At 46.8% G+C, this 27,846-nt stretch overlaps 1 protein-coding gene across 5 annotated transcripts in view; it reads right to left on the reverse strand.

Annotated features, from left to right (window-relative positions):
* Positions 1-27,846, reverse strand: part of LOC138666922 (zinc finger protein 665-like) — a 129,974-nt gene that overhangs the window by 40,717 nt on the left and 61,411 nt on the right. The window contains exons 2-3 of one of the 5 annotated variants that reach the window (XM_069755106.1): positions 16,769-16,972; positions 90-224 (exon numbers count right to left, since the gene is read on the reverse strand). The exons of 1 other annotated variant lie outside the window; for it this stretch is intronic. In XM_069755106.1, coding sequence (XP_069611207.1) covers positions 90-167 — 78 coding nt within the window. In that variant the 5' untranslated portion in view covers positions 168-224; positions 16,769-16,972. Of the gene's footprint in view, positions 1-89; positions 2,837-6,906; positions 6,973-16,768; positions 16,973-27,846 lie in introns of those variants that run through there. 3 more of the 5 variants (XM_069755109.1, XM_069755107.1, XM_069755108.1) reach the window with 3 other exon arrangements.

Here is a 27,846-nt window from a genome sequence, read left to right on the forward strand (position 1 = left end):
ACATTTCCAGAGTCCTCACCTCTCCAGTTCTGTCCATCTTATTCCCATCGATAAGATTGATGTAATGTGAGGTCATCAGAATCTCTCACCTCTCCAGTAAGACGGAAGAGGATCTCTAGGGTGAGGTGTAATATTCTCTCCGCCATCTGGTCCCTGTCCATATCCATCCTTGATGATTAAGTCAGAAAATTTCTCTCAATATACAAGATGTCCACTGAGAGGATCTGATATTGCAGGGAAATGAATAGGAAGAAAGTGAGCCAATGTAACATCATAAAGGATGACAACAATGTGAAACATATCAGGAGATAGAACGTGTAGATGTTGTAGTCTCTAGTCTTATACGGACTGGAACACAAGTTGTATTACTGACTAAGACATGTCCTCCATGCTCCCAATCACTGGCTAAGTTGGCCATTGCATCAGCAACTTATTGGCTGTAGGAATCACAAGTTTGTTGTGACTGACCAGGATGTGCTGCAAAAGAGAGGAGAAGATGGAGGTCTGCTGAGACAGCTGTGACTGTGAAAAGTCATCATGTCACCTAGACAAGATGGAGATCGAAAGAAAGACGACCTCCAGAGAAGATGTAATCCATAAGATACCTGGATGCAAATGATCATTGTATAGTCCGCAGTATGATGATGGCTGCTAATAACTCCATGTACTCCCACCTCGATTACTGCAACAGCCTCCTCTGTGGCCTCCCCGCTAACTCCCTTGCATCACTCCAGTCTGTCCTCAACTCTGCTGCTCGGCTAACACACCCCTCTCCTCGCTACTCCCCTGCTTCTCCCCTCTGCAAATCCCTCCACTGGCTCCCAATTCCCCAACGAATCCAGTTCAAACTACTAACACTGATCTACAAAACCATCCACAACCTGTCCCCTCCCTATATCTCTGAACTAAACTCCCACTATCTTCCCTCACGTAATCTTTAATCCTCCCAAGACCTCCTACTCTCCACCACACTTATTTGTTCCTCACACAACCTCCTCCAAGATTTCTCCCGAATATCTCCCATCCTCTGGAATTCCGCGCCTCAACACGTCCGATTATCCACCACCCTCGGATCCCGCAGACGGAACCTGAAAACCCATCTGTGAGGATAATGAATAATATAAGTTTTAGTTTCTCTTGCCAGCACATAAAGGGTGGGCATTGACCCCCTTCACTCTGTATTTTGCTGAGGTTTTATTGCTTCTAGCTGCAAATTCCAGGTTCAGAGCAACTTACTCATTCCCTCCCACAAAAGGAATTTATACAACCGCTGTAGCTGCAATAGACAATTGTACCAGCTAAAACTGGTCTGATATCTCTCTCAAGACATGCGATTCTTTGTCCTCTTATAGTAAGATAGTGGGCCAACGATTTTGGCTAGGAAAATAATAAGTCCATTTTGCGAATCTCCATCAGCGGATCTATCAGCCACTGTATGCGCGAGCCTATAATTCCAACAAAGTACAGATTTCTCCGAAACTGTGTGTCCCAACTAGCTCGAACTTGGTACCAATAGAAAGCCAATTGTAAAATAAGAAGAATGAGGGGTGTGCTGGGATTCTGACATGTTCTGGAACGGAGATACGAGCATTATACAAATTTGTGTTAAATTTGGTAAGTCTGAGGAGAGGGGAGGGTCTGAGGAAACCAACCCTTTTAGTGATGTCACCAGGCTGAGCTATAAGTTTTATGACAGGTAACCAAGAGGCATGTTTTAGCGGAGGAGCTCTTACTGCTAGCCCTGATGCATTGGGATATTTGGGAACTTCGCCCACTAGCCTGGTTGCCTGCAATGTCCTGAACACATCTAAGTGTTAGTTTCTCATTTAACCCGTTATTGTTATAATTACCTTGTATATATTTTCAATTGTCTCATATTGTAACATCTTTATATACCTTTTTGTAAACACTGCCTTAATCTTTCGGTGTAAAATATTTAAATTACTAGTTTTCGTTCTTCCTGCTCTAAAACGTACCCCAAGTCTTCTAAAGGGAATTACGCTACTGTTTTGGGTTAGCTTTGGACCCGTTTAATCGAAGCTGGTGGCAGCATACCTTGTTCTGTGCCTTTTGGAGTCGTTGTAGAGACGGCGGCGTTGATAATTATTCTTCCTGCCTGAGTGTAAGTAGTATATCGCCTCGCTGCAGCGTGCCCAATAGCCAGTACAAAGTAGGCAGCCTTTCTGACGACTAACTACCATAGGTGCAGTACCTAACCTGACCTGAGGGTAAGGGGGGTGCCAGAGAGCTGCAAGTTCAAGCGGAACTGTAAAGCGGGATATACATAAATCCCTGCAGTTCATGTTATATTGCAGAGCAGTGGGATAACTAAAATAAGCCCCTGCTGTAAACTGATAGGCCTATAGCCTTGTGTTTGTTTTCATCACATTGTTAGCAGTGGAGGGATAACTAAGATAGCCGTCTGTTGGCCTAAAGTCACCCCGATCCGTGACGTAGGGGTGAGGGTCACGGTGTGAATCGTGACACCATCTCTTCAGGAAAGCCTACAGCCTGCAATAACCATTCTGCCGCCTCACAAACCACCCGAGCTGCCGCCTCACCAACCACCCGAGCTGCCACCTCACCACAACCAGAGCTGCCGCCTCACCACCACTAGTGCTGCAGCACCCCGACATCCTGTCTCTTCCCCATTATCCTGAAGAATGTAAGTCCGGAAGGATAGGGTCCTCTCCCCTCCGTACCAGTCTGTCATTGTAAATTTGTTTATTGTTAACGATATCTATAAGCCTGTATGTAACCCCTTTTCTCATGTACAGCACCATGGAATTATTGGGCTATATAAATAAATAATAACGTATCTTTTTACCATTTTTACGGACATAATGGAAGTTGTAGGGTTGTAAATTCGTGCAATACAGGTCCTTCTCAAAAAATTAGCATATAGTGTTAAATTTCATTATTTACCATAATGTAATGATTACAATTAAACTTTCATATATTATAGATTCATTATCCACCAACTGAAATTTGTCAGGTCTTTTATTGTTTTAATACTGATAATTTTGGCATACAACTCCTGATAACCCAAAAAACCTGTCTCAATAAATTAGCATATCAAGAAAAGGTTCTCTAAACGACCTATTACTCTAATCTTCTGAATCAACTAATTAACTCTAAACACATGCAAAAGATACCTGAGGCTTTTATAAACTCCCTGCCTGGTTCATTACTCAAAACCCCCATCATGGGTAAGACTAGCGACCTGACAGATGTCAAGAAGGCCATCATTGACACCCTCAAGCAAGAGGGTAAGACCCAGAAAGAAATTTCTCAACAAATAGGCTGTTCCCAGAGTGCTGTATCAAGGCACCTCAATGGTAAGTCTGTTGGAAGGAAACAATGTGGCAGAAAACGCTGTACAACGAGAAGAGGAGACCGGACCCTGAGGAAGATTGTGGAGAAGTGGAAACATCCAGAGCCACCGTGCACAGGCGTGTGCAGGAAATGGGCTACAGGTGCCGCATTCCCCAGGTAAAGTCACTTTTGAACCATAAACAGCGGCAGAGGCGCCTGACCTGGGCTACAGAGAAGCAGCACTGGACTGTTGCTAAGTGGTCCCAAGTACTTTTTTCTGATGAAAGCAAATTTTGCATGTCATTCGGAAATCAAGGTGCCAGAGTCTGGAGGAAGACTGGGGAGAAGGAAATGCCAAAATGCCTGAAGTCCAGTGTCAAGTACCCACAGTCAGTGATGGTGTGGGGTGCCATGTCAGCTGCTGGTGTTGGTCCACTGTGTTTCATCAAGGGCAGGGTCAATGCAGCTAGCTATCAGGAGATTTTGGAGCACTTCATGCTTCCATCGGCTGAAATGCTTTATGGAGATGAAGATTTCATTTTTCAGCACGACCTGGCACCTGCTCACAGTGCCAAAACCACTGGTAAATGGTTTACTGACCATGGTATTACTGTGCTCAATTGGCCTGCCAACTCTCCTGACCTGAACCCCATAGAAAATCTGTGGGATATTGTGAAGAGAAAGTTGAGAGACGCAAGACCCAACACTCTGGATGAGCTTAAGGCCGCTATTGAAGCATCCTGGGCCTCCATAACATCTCAGCAGTGTCACAGGCTGATTGCCTCCATGCCACGCCGCATTGAAGCAGTCATTTCTGCCAAAGGATTCCCGACCAAGTATTGAGTGCATAACTGAACATTATTATTTGATGGTTTTTTTGTTTGTTATTAAAAAACACTTTTATTTGATTGGATGGGTGAAATATGCTAATTTATTGAGACAGGTTTTTTGGGTTATCAGGAGTTGTATGTCAAAATCATCAGTATTAAAACAATAAAAGACCTGACAAATTTCAGTTGGTGGATAATGAATCTATAATATATGAAAGTTTAATTGTAATCATTACATTATGGTAAATAATGAAATTTAACACTATATGCTAATTTTTTGAGAAGGACCTGTACATTGGTTTATGAGACTGAATTGATATTACAATTATTGTACTAAGCTTCGTTCTTGTATTCAAGTACTCTTGGTTTTGGTCATGTATTCATATACTTGTGGTGGTTCTGGTGACGTAGTCAAGTACTGATAGAGGTTCTGGTGATGTATCAATTTAATGATAATGTGATAATGGTTCTCGTGGTATAGTCAAGTACTGATGGTGGGTCCGTTCATGTATTCATGTACTGATGGTGGTTCAGATAAATACCTGGTATTTTGCTCACTGGTGTTATGTTTGCCTTGTTTCACTGTACTTTGTTCTACTGCTGCCTGACCTAGGACCGTGCTCTGTGATCCACTATCTTACTGGTATTTTGATCCCTGGACATTTAACTGATGATTTTTTTTATCACCTATGACGTACTCTTCTGACCTTGGACCTTTTGATCACCCAGCCTTGCGGGTTGTCCAGGAGGAGTGACTAGTGTCACACATATACAGTGTATGGGGGATGGAGGTATTGTTGGAACATTATACTGTGTGGGGGAATGGCTGTACTGTGAGAACCATAATGACCTATGATGCTTTGATCACAGAACAAGTCTCCATAGGTTGTACTATGATGGTGAACGAAAGATTGTCTCTTGTCTATATTCATTTATTGCTCTCTTTTCAGGTTTTTCAGCTTGCCATTTTTGGACAAGGTTGGATTTTGTGGACTCCTGAAAACCAGCACGGATTTTTTAAAAATTATTTCAATAATTTGGTGAACTAGGGGGTAGGGGAGTTGTTTTTTAAAAATGAAACATTTTTCTGAGTGTTTTTGTCTTTCAGCTTACTGGATTAGTAATGGGGTGTCTGACAGATATCCCTCCAACACTAACCCCTAGGATTGATGCCAGCTGACAAATTCCCCCAAAGAATTACCCCGATTGCCAAAGCACCAATGCAATAGAGAAGAGCCAGGCAAAGTGGCGCATCTAATGTAATGCACCACTTCTGGGGTGGCTAAAAGCTGATATTTTTAGGATGGGAAGGGGCCAATATCCAGGGAACTTGCCAGCCTGATATCAGCCCCCAGCTGTCTGATTTAAGGCTACGTTCACATTAGCGTTATGCATCTGTGCGTCGGGTTTGCGTCGGGCGACGCAGCGGCGACGCATGCGTCATGCTCCCCTATATTTAACATGGGGGACGCATGCGTTTTTGTGTGCTGCATTGTGCGACGAATGCATTTTTTTGCCGCAAGCGTCGGACCAAGAAAACGCAACAAGTTGCATTTTTCTTGCGTCCAAATTTCGGCAAAAAACGACGCATGCGTCGCAAAACACAGCGTTTTTGCATGCGTTTTTGTGCATTTTTATTTGCGTTGTGCATTGCGTCGCCGACGCAGTGGCGCACAACGCAAATGTGAACGTAGCCTTTCTTGGCAGGTTATTAAACAAGGAGAACAATAATGGCATTCTGTGAGAACTTGTTTGGGCTTCTGTCCTCACATCCTGCAGTTGTCTGAATGGATCTAATGTGGACTTGGGAACCAGCGAAGCCGCATTCTGTCCACAGCTGTTACATCACTGTTCACACCAGAGACCCCAAAAGAGCCTCCCCAGTGTTGAAAGGGTTAATGCCCCCCACACCTAGTAATGGAGAATCACCAAATACTTCCAACCGCAGAGCCGCTCTCCACATAGAGAATAATGGAGCCTCCAGCACCGACCTCCACCCGCAGAGCCGCACTCCACATAGAGAATAATGGAGCCTCCAGCACCGACCTCCACCCGCAGAGCCGCACTCCACATAGAGAATAATGGGGCCTCCAGCACCGACCTCCAACCGCAGAGCCGCTCTCCACATAGAGAATAATGGGGCCTCCAGCACCGACCTCCACCCGCAGAGCCACACTCCACATAGAGAATAATGGAGCCTCCAGCACCGACCTCCACCCGCAGAGCCGCACTCCACATAGAGAATAATGGAGCCTCCAGCACCTACCTCCACCCGCAGAGCCACACTCCACATAGAGAATAATGGAGCCTCCAGCACCGACCTCCACCCGCAGAGCCGCACTCCACATAGAGAATAATGGAGCCTCCACCACCGACCTCCACCCGCAGAGCCGCACTCTACATAGAGAATAATGGGGCCTCCAGCACCGACCTCCACCCGCAGAGCCGCACTCTACATAGAGAATAATGGAGCCTCCAGCACCGACCTCCACCCGCAGAGCCGCACTCCACATAGAGAATAATGGAGCCTCCAGCACCGACCTCCACCCGCAGAGCCGCACTCCACATAGAGAATAATGGGGCCTCCAGCACCGACCTCCAACCGCAGAGCCGCTCTCCACATAGAGAATAATGGAGCCTCCAGCACCGACCTCCACCCACAGAGCCGCACTCCACATAGAGAATAATGGAGCCTCCAGCACCGACCTCCACCCACAGAGCCGCACTCCACATAGAGAATAATGGAGCCTCCAGCACCTACCTCCACCCGCAGAGCCGCACTCCACATATATGGCTTTTCCGTGCACACAGGACCTGTGATGAGGTCACAGGAGGGGAGGAGTCAAGGGTCACATGATCAGGGGCCTCAGTGTATGCAGGACTCTGCTGTGCTGGTTGTCATGGTGCTGGATGAGGGGAAGTTTCTGTGTGGGGTCAGGAGGGGTTTACAGTGTGTATGGAGCGGAGCCGTGTGTGTACGGGGTGTACGGAGCGGAGCCGTGTGTGTACGAGGTGTACGGAGCGGAGCCGTGTGTGTACGGGGTGTACGGAGCGGAGCCGTGTGTACGAGCGGACCAGATGGAACCACCCCCTATACAGGGAGCGTTAGGAGCAGGTCTATGGGGGATGGAGACACAACAGCAGGAGCCAAAGGGACGACTACTGAAACAAAAGAAGATGACAGACAAAGCGGAGACACCGAGTGGGAAAGACTGGAACTTGGAGAAGGCACGGCAAAGACACTGGGTTGACAAGGCGGGAACGCACGGCTGGCACGGCGTAGACACAGGGCAGACAAGGCAAGTACGTAAGGCAGGCACGACTGGAACGCAGGGCAGGCACGGAGTAGACACAGGGCAGACAAGGCAAGAACGCAGGGAAGGCACGGAGGAGCGACAGGGCAGACAAGATTGGAACACAGGACAGGCACGGCAAAGACAAAGGTACAGAGACCGGGGAGCCTAGGACATAGGTACGCTGAGAATAAGTACAGGGAAACCTACAAAGCAAAGGCGTCTTACCTGGGAAGACGCCGGGAAGAAATACCCGATGGGCGCCGCCATGTTGGGGCGGAGCCATCAGGTCGCGAGCTCCCAGGAGCCAGTGCGGCGCAGGAGACGCGACTGCGCATGCGCGGAAGAACAGGACGCCGCGACCGAGAGAAGGGAGAAGCAGAGCGGCGCAGAGCAGAGCCGGGAGCGCGCCGAGGGACAGAAGAAGACAGGTTCTTATGACCTGTGCGGTCGTAACATTACCCCCCTCCTTACTCCCCCTCTTTTTAAGGCTGGAGAGAAATCTCTTCATGATAAGAGGAGCATTGATGTTCTCATGGGGCTCCCAGGATCTCTCCTTAGGACGAAATCCCTCCCAATCAATCAAAAAATAGGTCCTCCCCATAACAACTTTTTTGGCAAGGATATCTTTGACATTAAAAATCCATCAGAAGTACAGAGTTGTGGAGAGTGAGGGATAGACGGATGGAAACGATTGAACACTGCGGGTTTGAGAAGAGACACATGGAAGGCATTGGGAATACGTAAGGAAGCAGGTAGCTTCAATTTGTAGGAAACATCATTGATGCGACTTAAGATAGGAAAGGGACCAATGTAGCGAGGTCCTAGTTTGCGAGAGGGAATCTTAAGCTTAATATAGCGAGAAGATAACCAAACTTTATCGCCGGGAAAATATGGAGGAACATCCAAACGCTTTTTATCAGCAAACCTTTTCATTCTATAACTAGCACTTTCGAGGGCCTCTTTGGTCTCACTCCAAATTTTAGAGAACTCCTGGGACAAGAAATCCGCCGCCGGTACCCCCGAGGTGAGAGAAACAGGAAGAAGAATGCCCAGATGCTGACCAAAGACCACAAAGAAGGGAGATTTAGAAGAAGATTCACTGGGAAGATTGTTATAAGCAATCTCAGCCCAAGGGAGAAGAGAAACCCAGTCATCCTGATGAGCATTGGAAAAATGTCGCAGGTATGTAGTTAGAACTTGATTAACTCGCTCCACTTGGCCGTTGGACTGTGGATGATACGCGGAGGAGAAATCCAGGTTAATCTTCATTAACCAACACAGAGCTCTCAAAAACGAGAAGTAAATTGGACTCCACGATCAGAGACAATATGCTGCGGGAAACCATGAAGACGGAAGACTTGATGTAAAAAGATTTTTGCCAACTCGGAGGCGGAAGGCAGGCCAGGCAAAGCAACAAAGTGAGCCATTTTGGAAAACCGATCTACGATAACCAGGATGACAGCAATTCAAGGAACGAGGCAAATCGGTGACGAAGTCCATGGCGATATGGCTCCAAGGAACGGAAGGCACAGGAAAAGGATGCAGGAGCCCAGACGGAAGCTGTCTGGGAACTTTGTTCTTGGCACACGAAGGGCAAGAAGCTATGAATTCAGAGCTGTCTTGATGGAGGGACGGCCACCAATAATGCCAAGAGATAAGAGAGAGTGTCTTCTTCACTCCAACATGTCCTTCGATCTTGGAGGAGTGTCCCCAACGTAAAACTCTCACTTTGTCTTGATCAAACACCAAAGTCTTGCCAGGAGGTGGAGAGACCACTCTTAGAGGAGCAAGGGTGACGATTCTTGCAGGATCAATAATATGAGCCGGAGAGTCTTCTACGTCCATAGGCTGAAAGGATCTAGAGAGAGCATCCGCCTTGACGTTCTTATTTCCGGGTCGGAATTGAAGCTCAAAATCAAACCGTCCAAAGAATAAAGACCATCTGGCTTGTCGTGAATTAAGTCTCTGAGCTGACTGAACATAGGCCAGATTCTTGTGGTCTGTGTAAATGACGAACGGATTAACTGCTCCTTCAAGAAGATAGCGCCACTCCTCTAAAGCTAACTTGATAGCCAATAGTTCCTTATCTCCAATGGAATAGTTCCGTTCAGGGGAAGAGAAGGCTTTGGAGAAAAAACCACAGGTAACTAAATGGCCAGAAGAGGATCTTTGCAAAAGAACTGCTCCAGCTCCGACGGATGATGCGTCGACTTCGATGATAAATGGTCTATTAGCATCTGGGCGATGAAGCACAGGAGCTGCAGCGAACCTCTGCTTTAGAGTCTGGAAAGCTTATTCAGCTTCAGAGGACCAAAGATTGGAGTTGGCTTCCTTGCGAACAAGAGCAGAAATAGGCTTAGCAATCGAAGAGAAATGAGGAATAAACTGTCTGTAGTAATTGGCAAAGCCAAGAAAACGTTGGATTGCTTTTATTCCAAGAGGACGAGGCCAGTTAAGAACTGCAGAAACTTTCTCGGGATCCATCTCCAGACCAGACTTCGAGACAATGTATCCAAGGAAGGGCAGGGAGGACTGCTCAAAGACGCATTTCTCAATCTTTGCAAAAAGATGATTCTCCCTTAGTCGTTGCAGGACACGACGTACATCCCGTCTATGAGAAGAAAGGTCCGGAGAGAAGATGAGAATGTCGTCTAGATAAACCACGACACTGGAGTAGAAAAGACCCGGAATACATCATTAACTAATTACTGGAATACCGCAGGTGCGTTGCAGAAGCCGAACGGCATAACCAAATACTCAGTGACCGTCACGAGTGTTAAAGGCGGTTTTCCACTCGTCTCCAGCACGAATTCGGACCAGATTGTATGCTCCACGCAAATCCAGTTTGGTACAAATTTGCGCTCCTCTGAGGCAATCGAAGAGTTCAGGAATGAGTGACAGTGGGTATTTGTTCTTCACCGTAATGTTGTTAAGACCTCTATAATCAATGCAGGGACAAAGTGAGCCATCTTTCTTCTTTACGGAAAAGAAGCCTGCTGCGGCAGGAGAAGAAGATTTGCAAATGAATCCCTTTGCAAGATTCTCTTGAATATAGTCCGACATGGCTTGCGTCTCAAGAGGGGAGAGAGGATAGATTCTGCCTCTTGGAGGGATTGCCCCAGGCACGAGGTCGATGGGACAATCATATGGTCGGTGTGGAGGTAAACCTTCTGCCTCCTTCTTGTCGAAGACATCCGAGAAAGAACTGTAGACACAGGGTAAAGCGGAAAAGGAAGAAGAAGAAGAAACACCCACAGGACGCACCGGCAGCAGACAACGTTCCCGACAGAATTCTCCACAGCGCAAAATATTACCATTATGCCAATCTAATAAGGGCTCGTGATTCCGTAACCAGGGAAGACCTAGAAGAACAGAATGAGACAGACCAGCTAAAACATAAAATGCAATTTTCTCCCTATGCAAAGCCCCTACTTGAAGCTCCACCTCTTGTGTAACTTGCATAACGGACTCCTGTAATGGTTTACCATCTACGGATGCAAGGAATAACAGACTCTCCAAGGTCTTAACAGGGACAGAAAATTTTATGACTTCCTCAAGTCTAATAAAATTCCCTGCAGCGCCCAAATCCACATAAAGAAAAGCCCTTACCAGAAATGTGTAATAAGACAGACAAAGTAAGAGGTTGAGAGGTATCACAAACACCTAGGGAGGCCTCTCCTACCTGACCTAGGTGAAGTTCTGCGGACGTTCAGGACAGGACCGCAACAGATGAGAGGCACTCCCGCAGTAGAAACATAATCCTTGAGCCCGCCTCTCCTTATGTCGTTGTTCAGTCATTTTGAGACGGTCCACCTGCATCGGTTCTGGTGAGGACGCTATGGAGGAAGTACCGAGCCGCGGACTGAATGGTTTGTGGGTTGCAGGGGAAGGCCAAAGTAGTCTCCGCTCCCAAGCACGCTCCTGGAAACGAAGATCAATACAGGTAGCCAAGGAAATCAAATCCTCCAAACCCGTAGGAGTGTCCCGACCAGCTAGCTCATCCTTTATATGTCCGGAGAGACCTCGCCAGAAGGCTCCTACCAATGCCTCATTATTCCAGCTTAAGTCGGAAGAGAGAGTACGAAACTGAATGGCGTATTGGCCCACAGTTATGGATCCTTGATGGAGATTAAAAAGAGCCTCAATAGTAGAGGCCAAACGTACGGGTTCGTCAAAAACATGACGAAAAGTCTCAAAAAATTCAGACAATAGGGAGACCATGGGATCGTCTCGCTCCCAAAGGGGATTAACCCATGCCAAGGCGTCACCCTCCAAATGGGAAATTAAAAAAACAATTTTAGCCAGATCGGTAGGGTATTGCTGGGGCAGAAGTTCAAAATGAAGACGACACTGATTTAAAAAACCCCGAGATAATTTGGGATCACCACTGTACCGTGGAGGTTTAGCTAAGCGGGGAGGTGGGTGGGGGGCAGAGACCGAGGTGGAGGCGGCCATTTGCAAAGAAAGCAGACGATCGTCCACCGAGGCCATGTAGCCAAGAATATGAGCCTGGACATCACGATGCTGAACCAACTGTTGCAGTAAGCCAGCTAATTGGCAAGCGTTATCAGGGTCAGAAGACTGGAGCGAGGAAAGAAGAGAGTCCATAGCCTTCATGAAAGACATGATATGGATCTGATTCTCCCGCAAAAAGACTAAGTCTTTTTGCGCAGCAGATGCTCCTGCGGGGTCCATGGCCTTTGCTTACTGTAAGGATTCGGAGAAGAACCCGAGAGTGGACCCTCTGGGTCGTGACTCTAGAGCGCCCGACGATGAGCGGACCAGATGGAACCACCCCCTATACAGGAAGCGTTAGGAGCAGGTCCAAGGGGGATGGAGACACAACAGCAGGAGCCAAAGGGACGACTACTGAAACAAAAGAAGATGACAGACACAGCGGAGACACCGAGTGGGAAAGACTGGAACTTGGAGAAGGCACGGCAAAGACACTGGGCTGACAAGGTGGGAACGCAGGGCTGGCACAGTGGAGACACAGGGCTGACAAGGCAAGTACATAAAGGCAGGCACGACTGGAAAGGAGGGCAGGCACGGTGTAGACAGAGGGCAGACAAGGCAAGAACGCAGGGCAGGCACGGTGGAGACACAGGGCTGACAAGGCAAATACGTAAGGCAGGCACGACTGGAACGGAGGGCAGGCACGGCGTAGACACAGGGCAGACAAGGCAAGAACACAGGGCAGGCATGGTGGAGACAGGGCTGACAAGGCAAGTACGTAAGGCAGGCACGACTGGAACACAGTGCAGGCACGGAGTAGACATAGGGCAGACAAGGCAAGTACACAGGGTAGGCTCGGAGGAGAGACAGGGCAGACAAGAATGGAGCACAGGACAGACACGGCGAAGACAAAGGTACAGGGACCGGGGAGCCTAGGACATAGATACACTGGGAATAAGTACAGGGAAACCTACAAAGCAAAGGCGTCTTACCTGGGAAGACGCCGGGAAGAAATACCCGATGGGCGCCGCAATATTGGGGCAGAGCCATCGGGTCGCGAGCTTCCAGGAGGCAGTGCGGCGCAGGAGACGCGACTGCGCATGCGCGGAAGAACAGGATGCCGCGACCGAGAGAAGGGAGAAGCAGAGCAGAGCCGGGAGCGCACCGAGGGACAGAAGAAGACAGATAAGAATGTGCAGTCGTAACAGGAATGAACACATATCCCATATAAACAGGTGTATATTATATTCCCTGTGCTTTATAGGTGGGGAATGAGCATGGAATATCTACTATATAATTGTCTAAGGGTCACTTCCATCTGTCCTTCTGTCTGTCTGTCGTTTTGTCACGGTTATTCATTCGCAGATTGGTCTCGCCAGCTGCCTGTCATGGCTGCCGTGAACAATCAGCGACGGGCAGAGTCCAGAAGAAAATGGCCGCTCGTTACTCCCCACAGTCAGTGCCTGTCACCCGCATACTCCCCTCCGGTCACCGCTAACACAGGGTTAATGCCGGCGGTAACGCACTCCGTTACCGCCGCTATTAACCCTGTGTGTCCCCAACTTTTTACTATTGAAGCTGCCTATGCGGCATCAACAGTAAAAGATGTAATGTTAAAAATAATTTAAAAAAAACAAAAACCTGCTATCCTCACCCTCTGTAGTCCGCTGAGCCGCTCGCGCCGGCCACCATCTTCCGTTGCAGGTTCCGGTGGCAAAGATGGTATGGCAGAAGGACCTGCCATGACGTCACGGTCATGTGACCGCGACGTCATCACAGGCCCTGCGCGAGAAGGACCTGCCATGACGTCACGGTCATGTGACCGTGACGTCATCACAGGTCCTGCGCTCATACCAACCCTGGGACCGGAAGCTGCCGTGGACTACAACGGGCCCTCGGAAAGGTGAGTATATGTTTTGTTTTGTTTTTTTAACCTGTGACAAACGTGGCTGGGCAATATACTACGTAGCTGGGCAATATAGTACGTGACTGGGCAATATACTACGTGGCTCTGTGCTGTATACTACTTCGCTGTGCAATATACTATGTGGCTCTGTGCTGTATACTACCTCACTGGCCAATATACTACGTCACTGGGCAATATACTACGTCACTGGGCAATATACTACGTGGCTGCGCAATATACTACGTGGCTGGGCAATATACTACGTAACTGGACAATATACTACGTGGCTGCGCAATATACTACGTCACTGGGAAATATACTGGGAAATATACCAAGAAGAGGTGCGAAACCGGCTAAATAAGATTAAAATAGATAAATCTCCGGGTCCGGATGGCATACACCCACGAGTACTAAGAGAACTAAGTAATGTAATAGATAAACCATTATTTCTTATTTTTAGGGACTCTATAGCGACAGGGTCTGTTCCGCAGGATTGGCGCATAGCAAATGTGGTGCCAATATTCAAAAAGGGCTCTAAAAGTGAACCTGGAAATTATAGGCCAGTAAGTCTAACCTCTATTGTTGGTAAAATATTTGAAGGGTTTCTGAGGGATGTTATTCTGGATTATCTCAATGAGAATAGCTGTTTAACTCCATATCAGCATGGGTTTATGAGAAATCGCTCCTGTCAAACCAATCTAATCAGTTTTTATGAAGAGGTAAGCTATAGGCTGGACCACGGTGAGTCATTGGACGTGGTATATCTCGATTTTTCCAAAGCGTTTGATACCGTGCCGCACAAGAGGTTGGTACACAAAATGAGAATGCTTGGTCTGGGGGAAAATGTGTGTAAATGGGTTAGTAACTGGCTTAGTGATAGAAAGCAGAGGGTGGTTATAAATGGTATAGTCTCTAACTGGGTCGCTGTGACCAGTGGGGTACCGCAGGGGTCAGTATTGGGACCTGTTCTCTTCAACATATTCATTAATGATCTGGTAGAAGGTTTACACAGTAAAATATCGATATTTGCAGATGATACAAAACTATGTAAAGCAGTTAATACAAGAGAAGATAGTATTCTGCTACAGATGGATCTGGATAAGTTGGAAACTTGGGCTGAAAGGTGGCAGATGAGGTTTAACAATGATAAATGTAAGGTTATACACATGGGAAGAAGGAATCAATATCACCATTACACACTGAACGGGAAACCACTGGGTAAATCTGACAGGGAGAAGGACTTGGGGATCCTAGTTAATGATAAACTTACCTGGAGCAGCCAGTGCCAGGCAGCAGCTGCCAAGGCAAACAGGATCATGGGGTGCATTAAAAGAGGTCTGGATACACATGATGAGAGCATTATACTGCCTCTGTACAAATCCCTAGTTAGACCGCACATGGAGTACTGTGTCCAGTTTTGGGCACCGGTGCTCAGGAAGGATATAATGGAACTAGAGAGAGTACAAAGGAGGGCAACAAAATTAATAAAGGGGATGGGAGAACTACAATACCCAGATAGATTAGCGAAATTAGGATTATTTAGTCTAGAAAAAAGACGACTGAGGGGCGATCTAATAACCATGTATAAGTATATAAGGGGACAATACAAATATCTCGCTGAGGATCTGTTTATACCAAGGAAGGTGACGGGCACAAGGGGGCATTCTTTGCGTCTGGAGGAGAGAAGGTTTTTCCACCAACATAGAAGAGGATTCTTTACTGTTAGGGCAGTGAGAATCTGGAATTGCTTGCCTGAGGAGGTGGTGATGGCGAACTCAGTCGAGGGGTTCAAGAGAGGCCTGGATGTCTTCCTGGAGCAGAACAATATTGTATCATACAATTAGGTTCTGTAGAAGGACGTAGATCTGGGGATTTATTATGATGGAATATAGGCTGAACTGGATGGACAAATGTCTTTTTTCGGCCTTACTAACTATGTTACTATGTTACTATGTGGCTGGGCAATATACTACGTGGCTGGGAAATATACTACGTGGTTGGCCAATATACTACGTCACTGGGCAATATACTACGTGGCTGGACAATATACTACGTGACTGGGCAATATACTACGTGGCTGGGCAATATAATACGTGGCTGGGCAATATACTACGTGGCTGGGCAATATACTACGTGGACATGTATATTCTAGAATACCCGATGCGTTAGAATCAGGCCACCATCTAGTATGTAGATAATAGGGGAATGAACACATATCCCATATAAACAGGTGTATATTATATTCCCTGAGCTTTATAGGTGGGGAATGAACATAATATATACTGTATGTAGATAAAAGGGGAATGATGTCATATCCCTTATAAACAGGTGTATATTATATTCAATGAGCTTTATAGGTGGTGTAGATAATAGAGGAATGAAAACATATTCCATGTTCATTCCCCACCTATAATGCTCAAGGAATATAATATCCACCTGTTTATATGGGATAAGTCATCATTCCCCTATTATCTACATATATATTATGTTCATTCCCCACCTATAAATCACAAGGAATATAATATACACCTGTTTATACGGGATATGTGTTCCTTCCTCTATTATCTACATGTATTTCATGTTCATTCCTCACCTATAAAGCTCAGGGAATATAATATACACCTGTTTATATAGAAAATGTGTTCATTAGTGTTGAGCAATACCTTCCGATATCAGGAAATATTGGATCGGACCGAAACCCAAAAAATAATGGATATCGCCGATTCCGATACCGGAAACCAATGCAAGTCAATGGGACACAAATATCGGAATGAAAATAAACCCTTTCTTTCCTTGTAGGTTAATTCTACATGAAGGAAAACAACTAAGAGGTTTAGCCCAATCAAATGGAATAGCAGGAATTATTTTTTTTTTTTAAGATGTTCGGAGTTACAAAGATATTGACTATGTTAAGCTTTTTTATATCTTGTCAGATATTTATGTTTCACTACTTCCATGCTCTTCACCTTCTTTTTTACTTCTCCCACACTTTCTCCTTCATCATCCTCAGCAGCAGCATCTTTTTCATCAACTTCTTCAGGGTCGTCGTCTTCAGTCTTCAGGGTCATCATCTTCAGGGTCATCGTCTTCTTCGGGGTGGCCTTCAGGGTCATCGTCTTCTTCGGGGTGGTCATCAGGGTCATCGACTTCAGGGTCGTCATCAGGGAGATCTAGAGTAATTACCAAAAACCATTTCAAAAAGCTTGAACTTGGAAAGTTCAAGAAAGCTGAGGAACCAGCTGACAGTACTGGAACCCAGATGGGTAGCAGAAGGTACAAGAGCCAATGGAACTACCGAAGACCAGCTGATGGTACTGGAACCCGGTTACTAAGCAGGAGGTACCTGTGCCAGAAAGCACTACCAAGGACCAGCAGACGTTGGTGGAACTCGCATACCGAGATGGAGGCACCTAAGCCAAAGGCACTGCCTGGAACCAGCTGATGTTACTGGAACCCAGGGGGACATATTCAAGACTGACTTCCAAAGAACCAGCTAATGTTACTGGAACTCAGATAGGCAGCAGAAGGTACACATGAAAAAAAAAAGTTGCAAGGCCGCGAGTCGGCCGGTTACCGAAACCCACAGTCCTACAGGGGGTGCTTGTCCTATTGGCAGTACGGAACCAGCCTTCATTGCCAGATCCCACAGCCCACATAGGAAGCACCTAAACTGCAGGCACCATAGAGTCAGCTAACCCGACCGCAACACGACAGGACAACGTATTGGAGGCAAAGTGACGTTGACACTACCCGGAAACAGCTGGCGTGCTGGAACCAGGCTGGGCAGGAGAGAGTACCCGTGCCAAAGAAACTGCTGGGAAACTGCTGGCGGTGCTGGAACCCAGGATAAATACTAAAAACAGAGTGGAGCCAGAGGCCTAATTAGATCAAGTTTAAAATCAGTAGTAGTGTGAATGTGGACAGAGCAGGAGAAATTGCCAGACACACAGCTGACGTTACTGAACCCCAATAACACTGGAGCATGTGTTCACTGTGCAGACGGCACTTCTGAGCAGCAACTGGCGGTGTTGGAGCCCAGGGATTACAGTTCAGGTGGTAGAAACATGAACACAACAGGAGACCTGGATACTGTTGCCAACCAATTATTTAATCTGGAAGAGGACTGGCAAATTCCTGCGAGATCCAGGCCTTGTTCATTTACAGAAAAGTAAGCCGGTCATCGTTATCGGAGAATAGTCGCATGCAACGGTCTGTTAGTACACCACCTGCGGCACTAAAGACGCGTTCCGATAATATACTAGCAGCAGGGCAAGCCAGCACCTCCAATGCATACTGGCTAAACTCTGGCCATGTATCCAGCTTAGAGACCCAAAACTTGAAGGGGGAAGAGCCATCTGGGAGTACACTGAGAGGGCAAGACATGTAGCCTGTCACCATCTGACAGAAACGTTGCCTCCTGCTGACTGGAGCCGTCTGTAACATAGTAACATAGTAACATAGTTAGTAAGGCCGAAAAAAGACATTTGTCCATCCAGTTCAGCCTATATTCCATCATAATAAATACCCAGATCTACGTCCTTCTACAGAACCTAATAATTGTATGATACAATATTGTTCTGCTCCAGGAAGACATCCAGGCCTCTCAGTATGCTCTCATCATGTGTATCCAGACCTCTTTTAATGCACCCCATGATCCTGTTTGCCTTGGCAGCTGCTGCCTGGCACTGGCTGCTCCAGGTAAGTTTATCATTAACTAGGATCCCCAAGTCCTTCTCCCTGTCAGATTTACCCAGTGGTTTCCCGTTCAGTGTGTAATGGTGATATTGATTCCCTCTTCCCATGTGTATAACCTTACATTTATCATTGTTAAACCTCATCTGCCACCTTTCAGCCCAAGTTTCCAACTTATCCAGATCCATCTGTAGCAGAATACTATCTTCTCTTGTATTAACTGCTTTACATAGTTTTGTATCATCTGCAAATATCGATATTTTACTGTGTAAACCTTCTACCAGATCATTAATGAATATGTTGAAGAGAACAGGTCCCAATACTGACCCCTGCGGTACCCCACTGGTCACAGCGACCCAGTTAGAGACTATACCATTTATAACCACCCTCTGCTTTCTATCACTAAGCCAGTTACTAACCCATTTACACACATTTTCCCCCAGACCAAGCATTCTCATTTTGTGTACCAACCTCTTGTGCGGCACGGTATCAAACGCTTTGGAAAAATCGAGATATACCACGTCCAATGACTCACCGTGGTCCAGTCTATAGCTTACCTCTTCATAAAAACTGATTAGATTGGTTTGACAGGAGCGATTTCTCATAAACCCATGCTGATATGGAGTTAAACAGTTATTCTCATTGAGATAATCCAGAATAACATCCCTCAGAAACCCTTCAAATATTTTACCAACAATAGAGGTTAGACTTACTGGCCTATAATTTCCAGGTTCACTTTTAGAGCCCTTTTTGAATATTGGCACCACATTTGCTATGCGCCAGTCCTGCGGAACAGACCCTGTCGCTATAGAGTCACTAAAAATAAGAAATAATGGTTTATCTATTACATTACTTAGTTCTCTTAGTACTCGTGGGTGTATGCCATCCGGACCCGGAGATTTATCTATTTTAATCTTATTTAGCCGGTTTCGCACCTCTTCTTGGGTTAGATTGGTGACCCTTAATATAGGGTTTTCATTGTTTCTTGGGATTTCACCTAGCATTTCATTTTCCACCGTGAATACCGTGGAGAAGAAGGTGTTTAATATGTTAGCTTTTTCCTCGTCATCTACAACCATTCTTTCCTCACTATTTTTTAAGGGGCCTACATTTTCAGTTTTTATTCTTTTACTATTGATATAGTTGAAGAACAGTTTGGGATTAGTTTTACTCTCCTTAGCAATGTGCTTCTCTGTTTCCTTTTTGGCAGCTTTAATTAGTTTTCTAGATAAAGTATTTTTCTCCCTATAGTTTTTTAGAGATTCAATGGTGCCATCCTGCTTTAGTAGTGCAAATGCTTTCTTTTTACTGTTAATTGCCTGTCTTACTTCTTTGTTTAGCCACATTGGGTTTTTCCTATTTCTAGTCCTTTTATTCCCACAAGGTATAAACCGCTTACACTGCCTATTTAGGATGTTCTTAAACATTTCCCATTTATTATCTGTATTCTCATTTCTGAGGATATTGTCCCTGTCTACCAGATTAAGGGCATCTCTAAGCTGTTCAAACTTTGCCTTCCTAAAGTTCAATGTTTTTGTGACTCCCTGACAAGTCCCCCTAGTGAAAGACAGGTGAAACTGCACAATATTGTGGTCGCTATTTCCTAAATGCCCAACCACCTGCAGATTTGTTATTCTGTCAGGTCTATTAGATAGTATTAGGTCTAAAAGTGCTGCTCCTCTGGTTGGATTCTGCACCAATTGTGAAAGATAATTTTTCTTGGTTATTAGCAGAAACCTGTTGCCTTTATGGGTTTCACAGGTTTCTGTTTCCCAGTTAATATCCGGGTAGTTAAAGTCCCCCATAACCAGGACCTCATTATGGGTTGCAGCTTCATCTATCTGCTTTAGAAGTAGACTTTCCATGGTTTCTGTTATATTTGGGGGTTTGTAACAGACCCCAATGAGAATTTTGTTACCATTTTTCCCTCCATGAATTTCGACCCATATGGACTCGACATCCTCATTCCCTTCGCTAATATCCTCCCTTAAAGTGGACTTTAGACAAGACTTTACATAGAGACAAACCCCTCCTCCTCTCCGATTTTTACGATCCTTTCTAAACAGACTGTAACCCTGTAAGTTAACTGCCCAGTCATAGCTTTCATCTAACCATGTCTCGGTTATTCCCACTATGTCAAAGTTACCTGTAGATATTTCTGCTTCTAGTTCTTCCATCTTGTTTGTCAGGCTTCTGGCGTTTGCGAGCATGCAGTTTAGAGGATTTTGTTTTGTTCCAATCTCCTCACTGTGGATTGTTTTAGAAATGTTCTTACCTCCCTTCTGAGTATGTTTTCCTGGGTCGTCTTTGTTCGAGTCTAATGTTTTTCTTCCCGTCCCCTCTTCTTCTAGTTTAACGCCCTCCTGATGAGTGTAGCGAGTCTTCTGGCGAATGTGATGGTGTAGACATTTGTGGCGGGGACACAAAACTTTGCCACATTTGGGCCATACTGGTCTTGCCTTGTGCTGAGGCGCTGCTTCTGCTCCCTTTGTGCAGAGCTTCCTCCACTGCCCCGACGCACTGAGCTGCTTTGTAAAGCACTAGCAGCACTGCTCTCAGGTGGAATGGAGAACATGATGGAATGCACCAGTGTGTCTTGGTACTCCCGCATTTTACGCTCCCGATTCAACGGTGTTATGAGGTTTTGTAAGTTCTCCCGGTAGCGAGGATCTAGGAGGGTGGACACCCAATAATTAGCCGTGTTGAGAATGTGGGCGATGTGGCGGTCGTTTCTCAGGCACTGCAGCATGAAATCAACCATATGCTGCAGACTGCCAATTGGCCAAGAAATGCTGTCCCCTGCTTGAGGCGTCATCTCTGCCTGCTCTGCATCACCCCACCCTCGCTCTACATACTGACTACTAGAGCATTGTGTACCTCCCTCCTCTGGACAGATGTCTTCATCCTCCATTGACTCCTCCTCATCTTCCTCACAAAGTGTCCCCTGCCTAGGCATTTGTGAGGAACCAAGTTGCACAGACTGTCCAGAAGCAGATGGCATTTGTGACTCCCCATCCTCCACCTCTTCCAAAACCTCCTCCCTTAGTGCTTGCAGTGTTTTTTCAAGCAGGCAGATAAGGGGGATAGTCATGCTGACTAGTGCATCATCTGCACTCGCCATCCACATGCAATCATCGAAGGCACACAAAACGTGGCAGATGTCTTTCATAGAGGCCCACTCAGTGGTGGTGAAGTGTGAACGGCGCGCAGTGCGACTTGTTTGCGCCTGATGCAGCTGGTACTGCATTACTGCTTCCTGCTGCTCACACAACCTCTCCAACATATGTAATGTTGAATTCCACCTGGTGGGTAGGTCACATATGATGCGATGTTCCGGAAGGCTGAATCGGCGCTGCAGAGCTGCAATGCGCAATCTTGCCATGCTGGAACGCCGCAAGTGAGCGCACTCTATGCGGACCTTGTGCAGCAGTGCATCAAGATCCGGATAGTACCTCAAAAAACTCTGCACGACCAAGTTAAGCACATGTGCCAGACATGGGATGTGAGTGAGGTTGCCTAGGCCCAGAGCTCCCACGAAATTTCAGCCATTGTCACACACTACCATGCCTGGCTGGAGATTCGCTGGCACAAACTACACATCGCTCTGCTGCCTGATGGCATTCCCGAGCTCCTTCTCTGTGTGGGTTCGATTCCCCAAAGAAATTAATTTCAATACGGCCTGTTGACGTTTGGCCATGGCTGTGCTCTTATCGGTAGTAACAGGTAAGCGTTCACGAGTCCATGTGGAGGTAGACCGTGACGGCTCCTGCAGCGCTGATTCAGAGGAACTGGAGTATGAGGAGGAGTCAATGTGTACAGACTGGATTCCTGTAATCCATGGAGTTGGCAAAACACATACAGTGCCACTCAAGATCTGTACCCAGCTCCACAACATTTACCCAATGGGCAGTGAGGGAAAGGTAATGTCCCTGTCCATGCTTACTGGTCCACGCATCGGTGGTCAGGTGGACCTTGCTACTGACGGCGTTTAGTAGCGCATGTTTAATTTTTTCCTCCACATGCTTTTGCAGGGCAGGGACGGCTTGCCTGCTGAAATAAAAGCGGCTGGGCATGTTGTATTGTGGCACTGCCAATGCCATGAAGTTACGGAAGATGTCAGTCTCCACCAGCCTGAATGATAGCATTTCAAGGGACAGTAGTTTTGCAATGCCAGCATTCAGAGCCTGTGCTCTGGGTTGGTTTGCCGAGTATGGGCGCCTTTTCTCCCATGCCTGTGCTACCAATGCCTGTAGAATGGCCTGGGAGTGTGAGGATGACAGGGAACGTGGTGTAATGACACTGTGTCTCTGTACAACAGTGCAGAGGTTCTTCCATGGCAATCCTGTGAGTAAGCCGAACCAGCTGTCTGTGAGATAGAGGAAGAGGCTACAACACGAGCTGAAGAGGTGGTAGGTGGCGCTGTAGGTTGGCCTAGGTCTTCAGTGTGTCTCTGTAACTCCACCACGTGCTTGGTCCGCACATGTTTCCACATATTTGTGGTATTGAGGTTGCTGACACTTTTCCCTCTTTTCACTTTCTGATTACACAGCTTGCATTTGACAAAGCAAATGTCATCTGCAACTGTGTCAAAAAAGGACCAGGCACTGCAAGTCTTGGGAGCGCCCGTTTTGGAAGATGCATGCTCCTAATGGATGCCGAAGTGGAGGCTACAAGCAACCAAGTCTGCCCCTCCCTCTCCCTCCTTTTTGGGCCGTTCAGGGAATCTCTTCCTCAGAGCTGCTCCCACCACCTTCCTGTACCTCACGCCATGATGGGTCAAGGATCTCATCATCTACACTACCCTCTTCAAACAACTGCTTCTCCTCGGTAGTCTCAACAGCACAATACGCACCAGAAAGTGGCACCTGAGTCTCATCATCAGATGCGTACTGAGGTGTGCTGACCATAGGCACTGGCCCACCCACCTCTTCAGATTCAGAGAGACAAAGCGGTTGCGCATCTCTGCATACTACCTCTTCTTCAAATTCTAGAATGCTGCTTGGCTGGCCCCCTCTTTCCAAGCCAAGAGATTCAGAGAACAGAAGTAGAGATGGCTCCTGTCCAGGGCTCTCTGACTGCCTGGGCAATTTGGCAGGTGGTGAAGAGACAGATGGGTGCTCTTCAGTGCTCAGGACCTGAGAGGATCTGGAACTAATTGAAGTCGATGCGTTAGCTGCCATCCATCCGACAATGGCTTCAATTTGTTCGTCCCACAGCAGTGGGATACGGCGAGCTCCTACAAAGCTGCGCATAAAGGACTGTTCCCTGGTAAAACTGGGGGATGCTGAGTCACTGGTGCCCACAGGAGGCACAGAATCCCCACGTCCTCTCCCTGCAGAAACTCCACGCCCACGACCACATGCCTTAAGGTACTGTCACACTAAGCGACGCTGCAGCGATACCGACAACGATCCGGATCGCTGCAGCGTTGCTGTTTGGTCGCTGGAGAGCTGTCACACAGACAGCTCTCCAGCGACCAACGATGCCGGTAACCAGGGTAAACATCGGGTTACTAAGCGCAGGGCCGCGCTTAGTAACCCGATGTTTACCCTGGTTACCATCGTTAAAGTATTAAAAACAACCACTACATACTTACCTACCGCTGTCTGTCCCCGGCGCTGTGCTTCTCTGCTCTGGCTGTGAGCGCCGGGCAGCCGGAAAGCAGAGCGGTGACGTCACCGCTCTGCTTTCCGGCCGCTGTGCTCACAGCCAGAGCAGAGAAGCAGAGCGCCGGGGACAGACAGCGGTAGGTAAGTATGTAGTGGTTGTTTTTTTTACTTTAACGATGGTAACCAGGGTAAACATCGGTTACTAAGCGCGGCCCTGCGCTTAGTAACCCGATGTTTACCCTGGTTACCAGCGAAGACATCGCTGAATCGGCGTCACACACGCCGATTCAGCGATATCAGCGGGAGATCCAGCGACGAAACAAAGTTCTGGACTTTCTTCCCCGACCAGCGATATCACAGCAGGGGCCTGATCGCTGCTGCCTGTCACACTGGACGATATCGCTAGCCAGGACGCTGCAACGTCATGGATCGCTAGCGATATCGTCTAGTGTGACGGTACCTTTACTCCCTGCCTTCTTCATCTTGGTAGACTGATAAAAATAGGCAGAAAAGTACTAAGGGCTTAGTTTGCTTATTCCTGAACAGCTGCTAACAGGTATAAGAAACACTAACTTTATAAAGTGTGCACTAAACTTTATTATGAGCTAATGTGGCCTACACAACTGTAAAAAGGAGTGTTTGGTGAACTTTATTAACTTTTTTTTCACAAAAAAACACTGGATGTGCCCAAAGATGTAAAACAGATAGTATCACAAACTTTTTGTAGCTATTACAATGCAGGAAGGTAACCTACAATGCAATAGATGAGGCTCCAAAAAAATAGGCTAATACTAATCTGGCTGGGGCTGCAGGGCACAAGGCTGCAGAAATGCTCCTCTATCTACTCCTACTGTATATAGTTTTTTGCAAGCAATCTAGCTGGATACGGATGGAACCACACTAATAGGAGAAATCAGGAAAAATGAGCAGCACTAATGCAAAAAAGGACAATGTATGAGGCAGTGACGCACGCTGAGTGGACTACAACCGGAGGTGGCTGCAGAACACACTACAGCGTGAGCTGCACTCACACACAGAGACCTCGCAGACAACTGTGAACAGTGCAGAGAACTGTGCACTAGCGCTGCAAGGCTGCAGAAAGGCTCCTCTATCTACTCCTATATAGTGTTTGCAACCAATCTAGCTGGATACGGATGGAACCACACTAATAGGAGAAATCAGGAAAACTGCCGGATTACTTACCAGTAATGCTCTTTTATAGAGCCCACGACAGCACCCACTAGAGAGAGAGGATCCGCCCCTAGGAACAGGAAACCTACAGAGAGATAAAAGGGGCGGCCCCCCTCGCTCCTCAGTTGTATTACAGAGAATAGGAGGAACCGAGGCCAGTCTTTAGTTAATAGGCTCAGAAATATGTACACATTTACAAACTTATACTATACTGTTCTATTATTTACACCTCAGCACAAAGGCACCACGTGCTACTATAAAAAAAGGGAGGGATGTGAATGGGTGCTGTCGTGGGCTCTATACAAAAGCATTACCGGTAAGTAATCCAGTATTTTCTATTCGCCACGACAGCACCCACTAGAGAGATTTACAGAGACAACAGATTGAGTGAGTTCACCATGTCAAGGACTGATATTCCAAAGGTTAGATCAGAGGTGGAAGATAGGTCTAATCTATAGTGCTTATAGAAAGTACTAGGTGAACACCAGGTTGTGGCCTTACATATATGGTCTATTGGCACGTTCGCCTTCTCTGCCCAGGAAGCCGACAAGGCTCTTGTAGAGCGTGCTCCCACATGTAGTGGTGGATCTCTTCCTCTAGCTTTATACGCCAAGATTATGGCATCTCTGATCCAGCGCGATAACGTATACTTTGTGACTCTGGACCCTTTGTTTTACCCTGGAAAGACACAAAGAGAGCCCTACTCTTCCTCCAGTCCCTAGTCCTCTCTAAATAGGCCAGAACAGTCCTTTTAACGTCTAGGGTATGAAGCCTCCCTGTTGTGAATTCCATTCTTGGGCTCCCTCCGGTGGTTGTAAATGGCACTTTTGTGAATTCTGCCCTTGGGCTCCCTCTGGTGGTTTTGAGTGGAACTGCTGCTCCTTGGGTTTAGCTTTAGCAGCTGCTTTCACTAATCGTCTCTCCTGTCTCTGCTATTTAACCTGGCTCTAGTCTTCAGCCTGTGCCACTTGTCAATGTTTCCTGGCTGGATTCACATCTCTGCTTGGATTCTCCTGGTTTCCTGACCAGTTCTGCAAAGATAAGTTCTGGCTTTGCTCATTTCAGTCCACATGCTGTGGACTTATTGTTCTGTGCATTCTATATTTGTCCAGCTTGTCATTATGGATTATTTCTGTTAGCTGGAAGCTCTGGGAGGCAGATTTACCCTCCACACCTTTAGTCAGGTGTGGAGATTTTGTAAACTCTGGGTGGATTTTTGTAGTTTTTATACTGACCGCACAGTATCCTTTCCTGTCCTATCTATCAAGCTAGACTGGCCTCCTATGCTAAAATCTGATTTCATTTCTGCGTATGTTATTTTCCCCTCCTCTCACCGTCAATATTTGTGGGGGGGCTATCTTTCCTTTGGGGATTTTCTCTGAGGCAAGATAGGTATCCTGTTTCCATCTTTAGAGGAAGTTAGATCTTAGGCTGTGCCGAGGGGTCTAGGGAGCGTCAGGTACCCCCCACGGCTATTTCTAGTTGCGCTGCTAGGTTCAGGGTTTGCGGTCAGTACAGATACCACCTCCTTCAGAGCTTGTCTCATGTTGTTCCTAAACCACCAGATCATAACACCTCCCTTCCTCTGGAGTTGAGTGGTCTTTATAAAAAGTAGGTAGGAAGATCTCCTGGGATCTATGAAACCTAGTGGCTACTTTAGGAAGATAGGACGGGTCCGTTTTTAAAATTATTCTGTCAGATGTTACAGATAAAAATGGAGGATCTATTGGTAAGGCATGAAGATCGCTCACTCTCCTAGCAGATACCAATGTGTCATGATCCCAATGGCAGGGGATCACAAAAGGACAAGCACAAAAACAAAACAAGCTCTAGGGTGATGGAACCTGAGCTGACCGCGATCCTGAACCTAAACACACAACTAGCAGTAGCCGGGGAACGTGCCTACGATGATTCCTAGACGTCTCGCGCCAGCCGAAGGATTAACTTCCCCTATTAGAAGAAACACAGACCTCACTTGCCTCCAGAGAAACACCCCACAGAAATAGCAGCCCCCCACATGTAATAACGGTGAAATGAGAGGAAAGCACATACGTAGTTATGAAAATAGAATCAGTAAAAATGAGGCCCGCTAAAGCTAGATAGCAGAGGATACAAAAGTGAACTGCGCGGTCAGCGAAAAACCCTTCAAAAAACCATCCTGAAATTACTTGAACTCATGTGCCAACTCATGGAACATGAGGAGTAATTTCAGCCCACTAGAGCAACCAGCAGCAAGGAATCACATATCTGCAAGCTGGACTAAGACAAAAATTAAGCAAAACGTGGAACAGGAAAATCAAAACTTAGCTTGTCCTGAAGATAACAGACGCAGGTAGCAGAGGTAAAAAGACACGCTGATTACATTGATAGCCGGCGAGGAAATGACAAAAAAGCCAGGTTAAATAGGAAACTCCCATAACCTGATGGAACAGGTGGACACCAGAGACCGCAGAGAACACAAGTCACCCAGTACCATCAGTAACCACCAGAGGGAGCCCAAAAACAGAACTCACAACAGTACCCCCCCCTTGGGGAGGGGTCACCGAACCCTC

The sequence above is a fragment of the Ranitomeya imitator genome, chromosome 2 (genome assembly GCF_032444005.1).
Source record: "Ranitomeya imitator isolate aRanImi1 chromosome 2, aRanImi1.pri, whole genome shotgun sequence".
NCBI classification, from domain to species: Eukaryota; Metazoa; Chordata; class Amphibia; order Anura; family Dendrobatidae; genus Ranitomeya; species Ranitomeya imitator.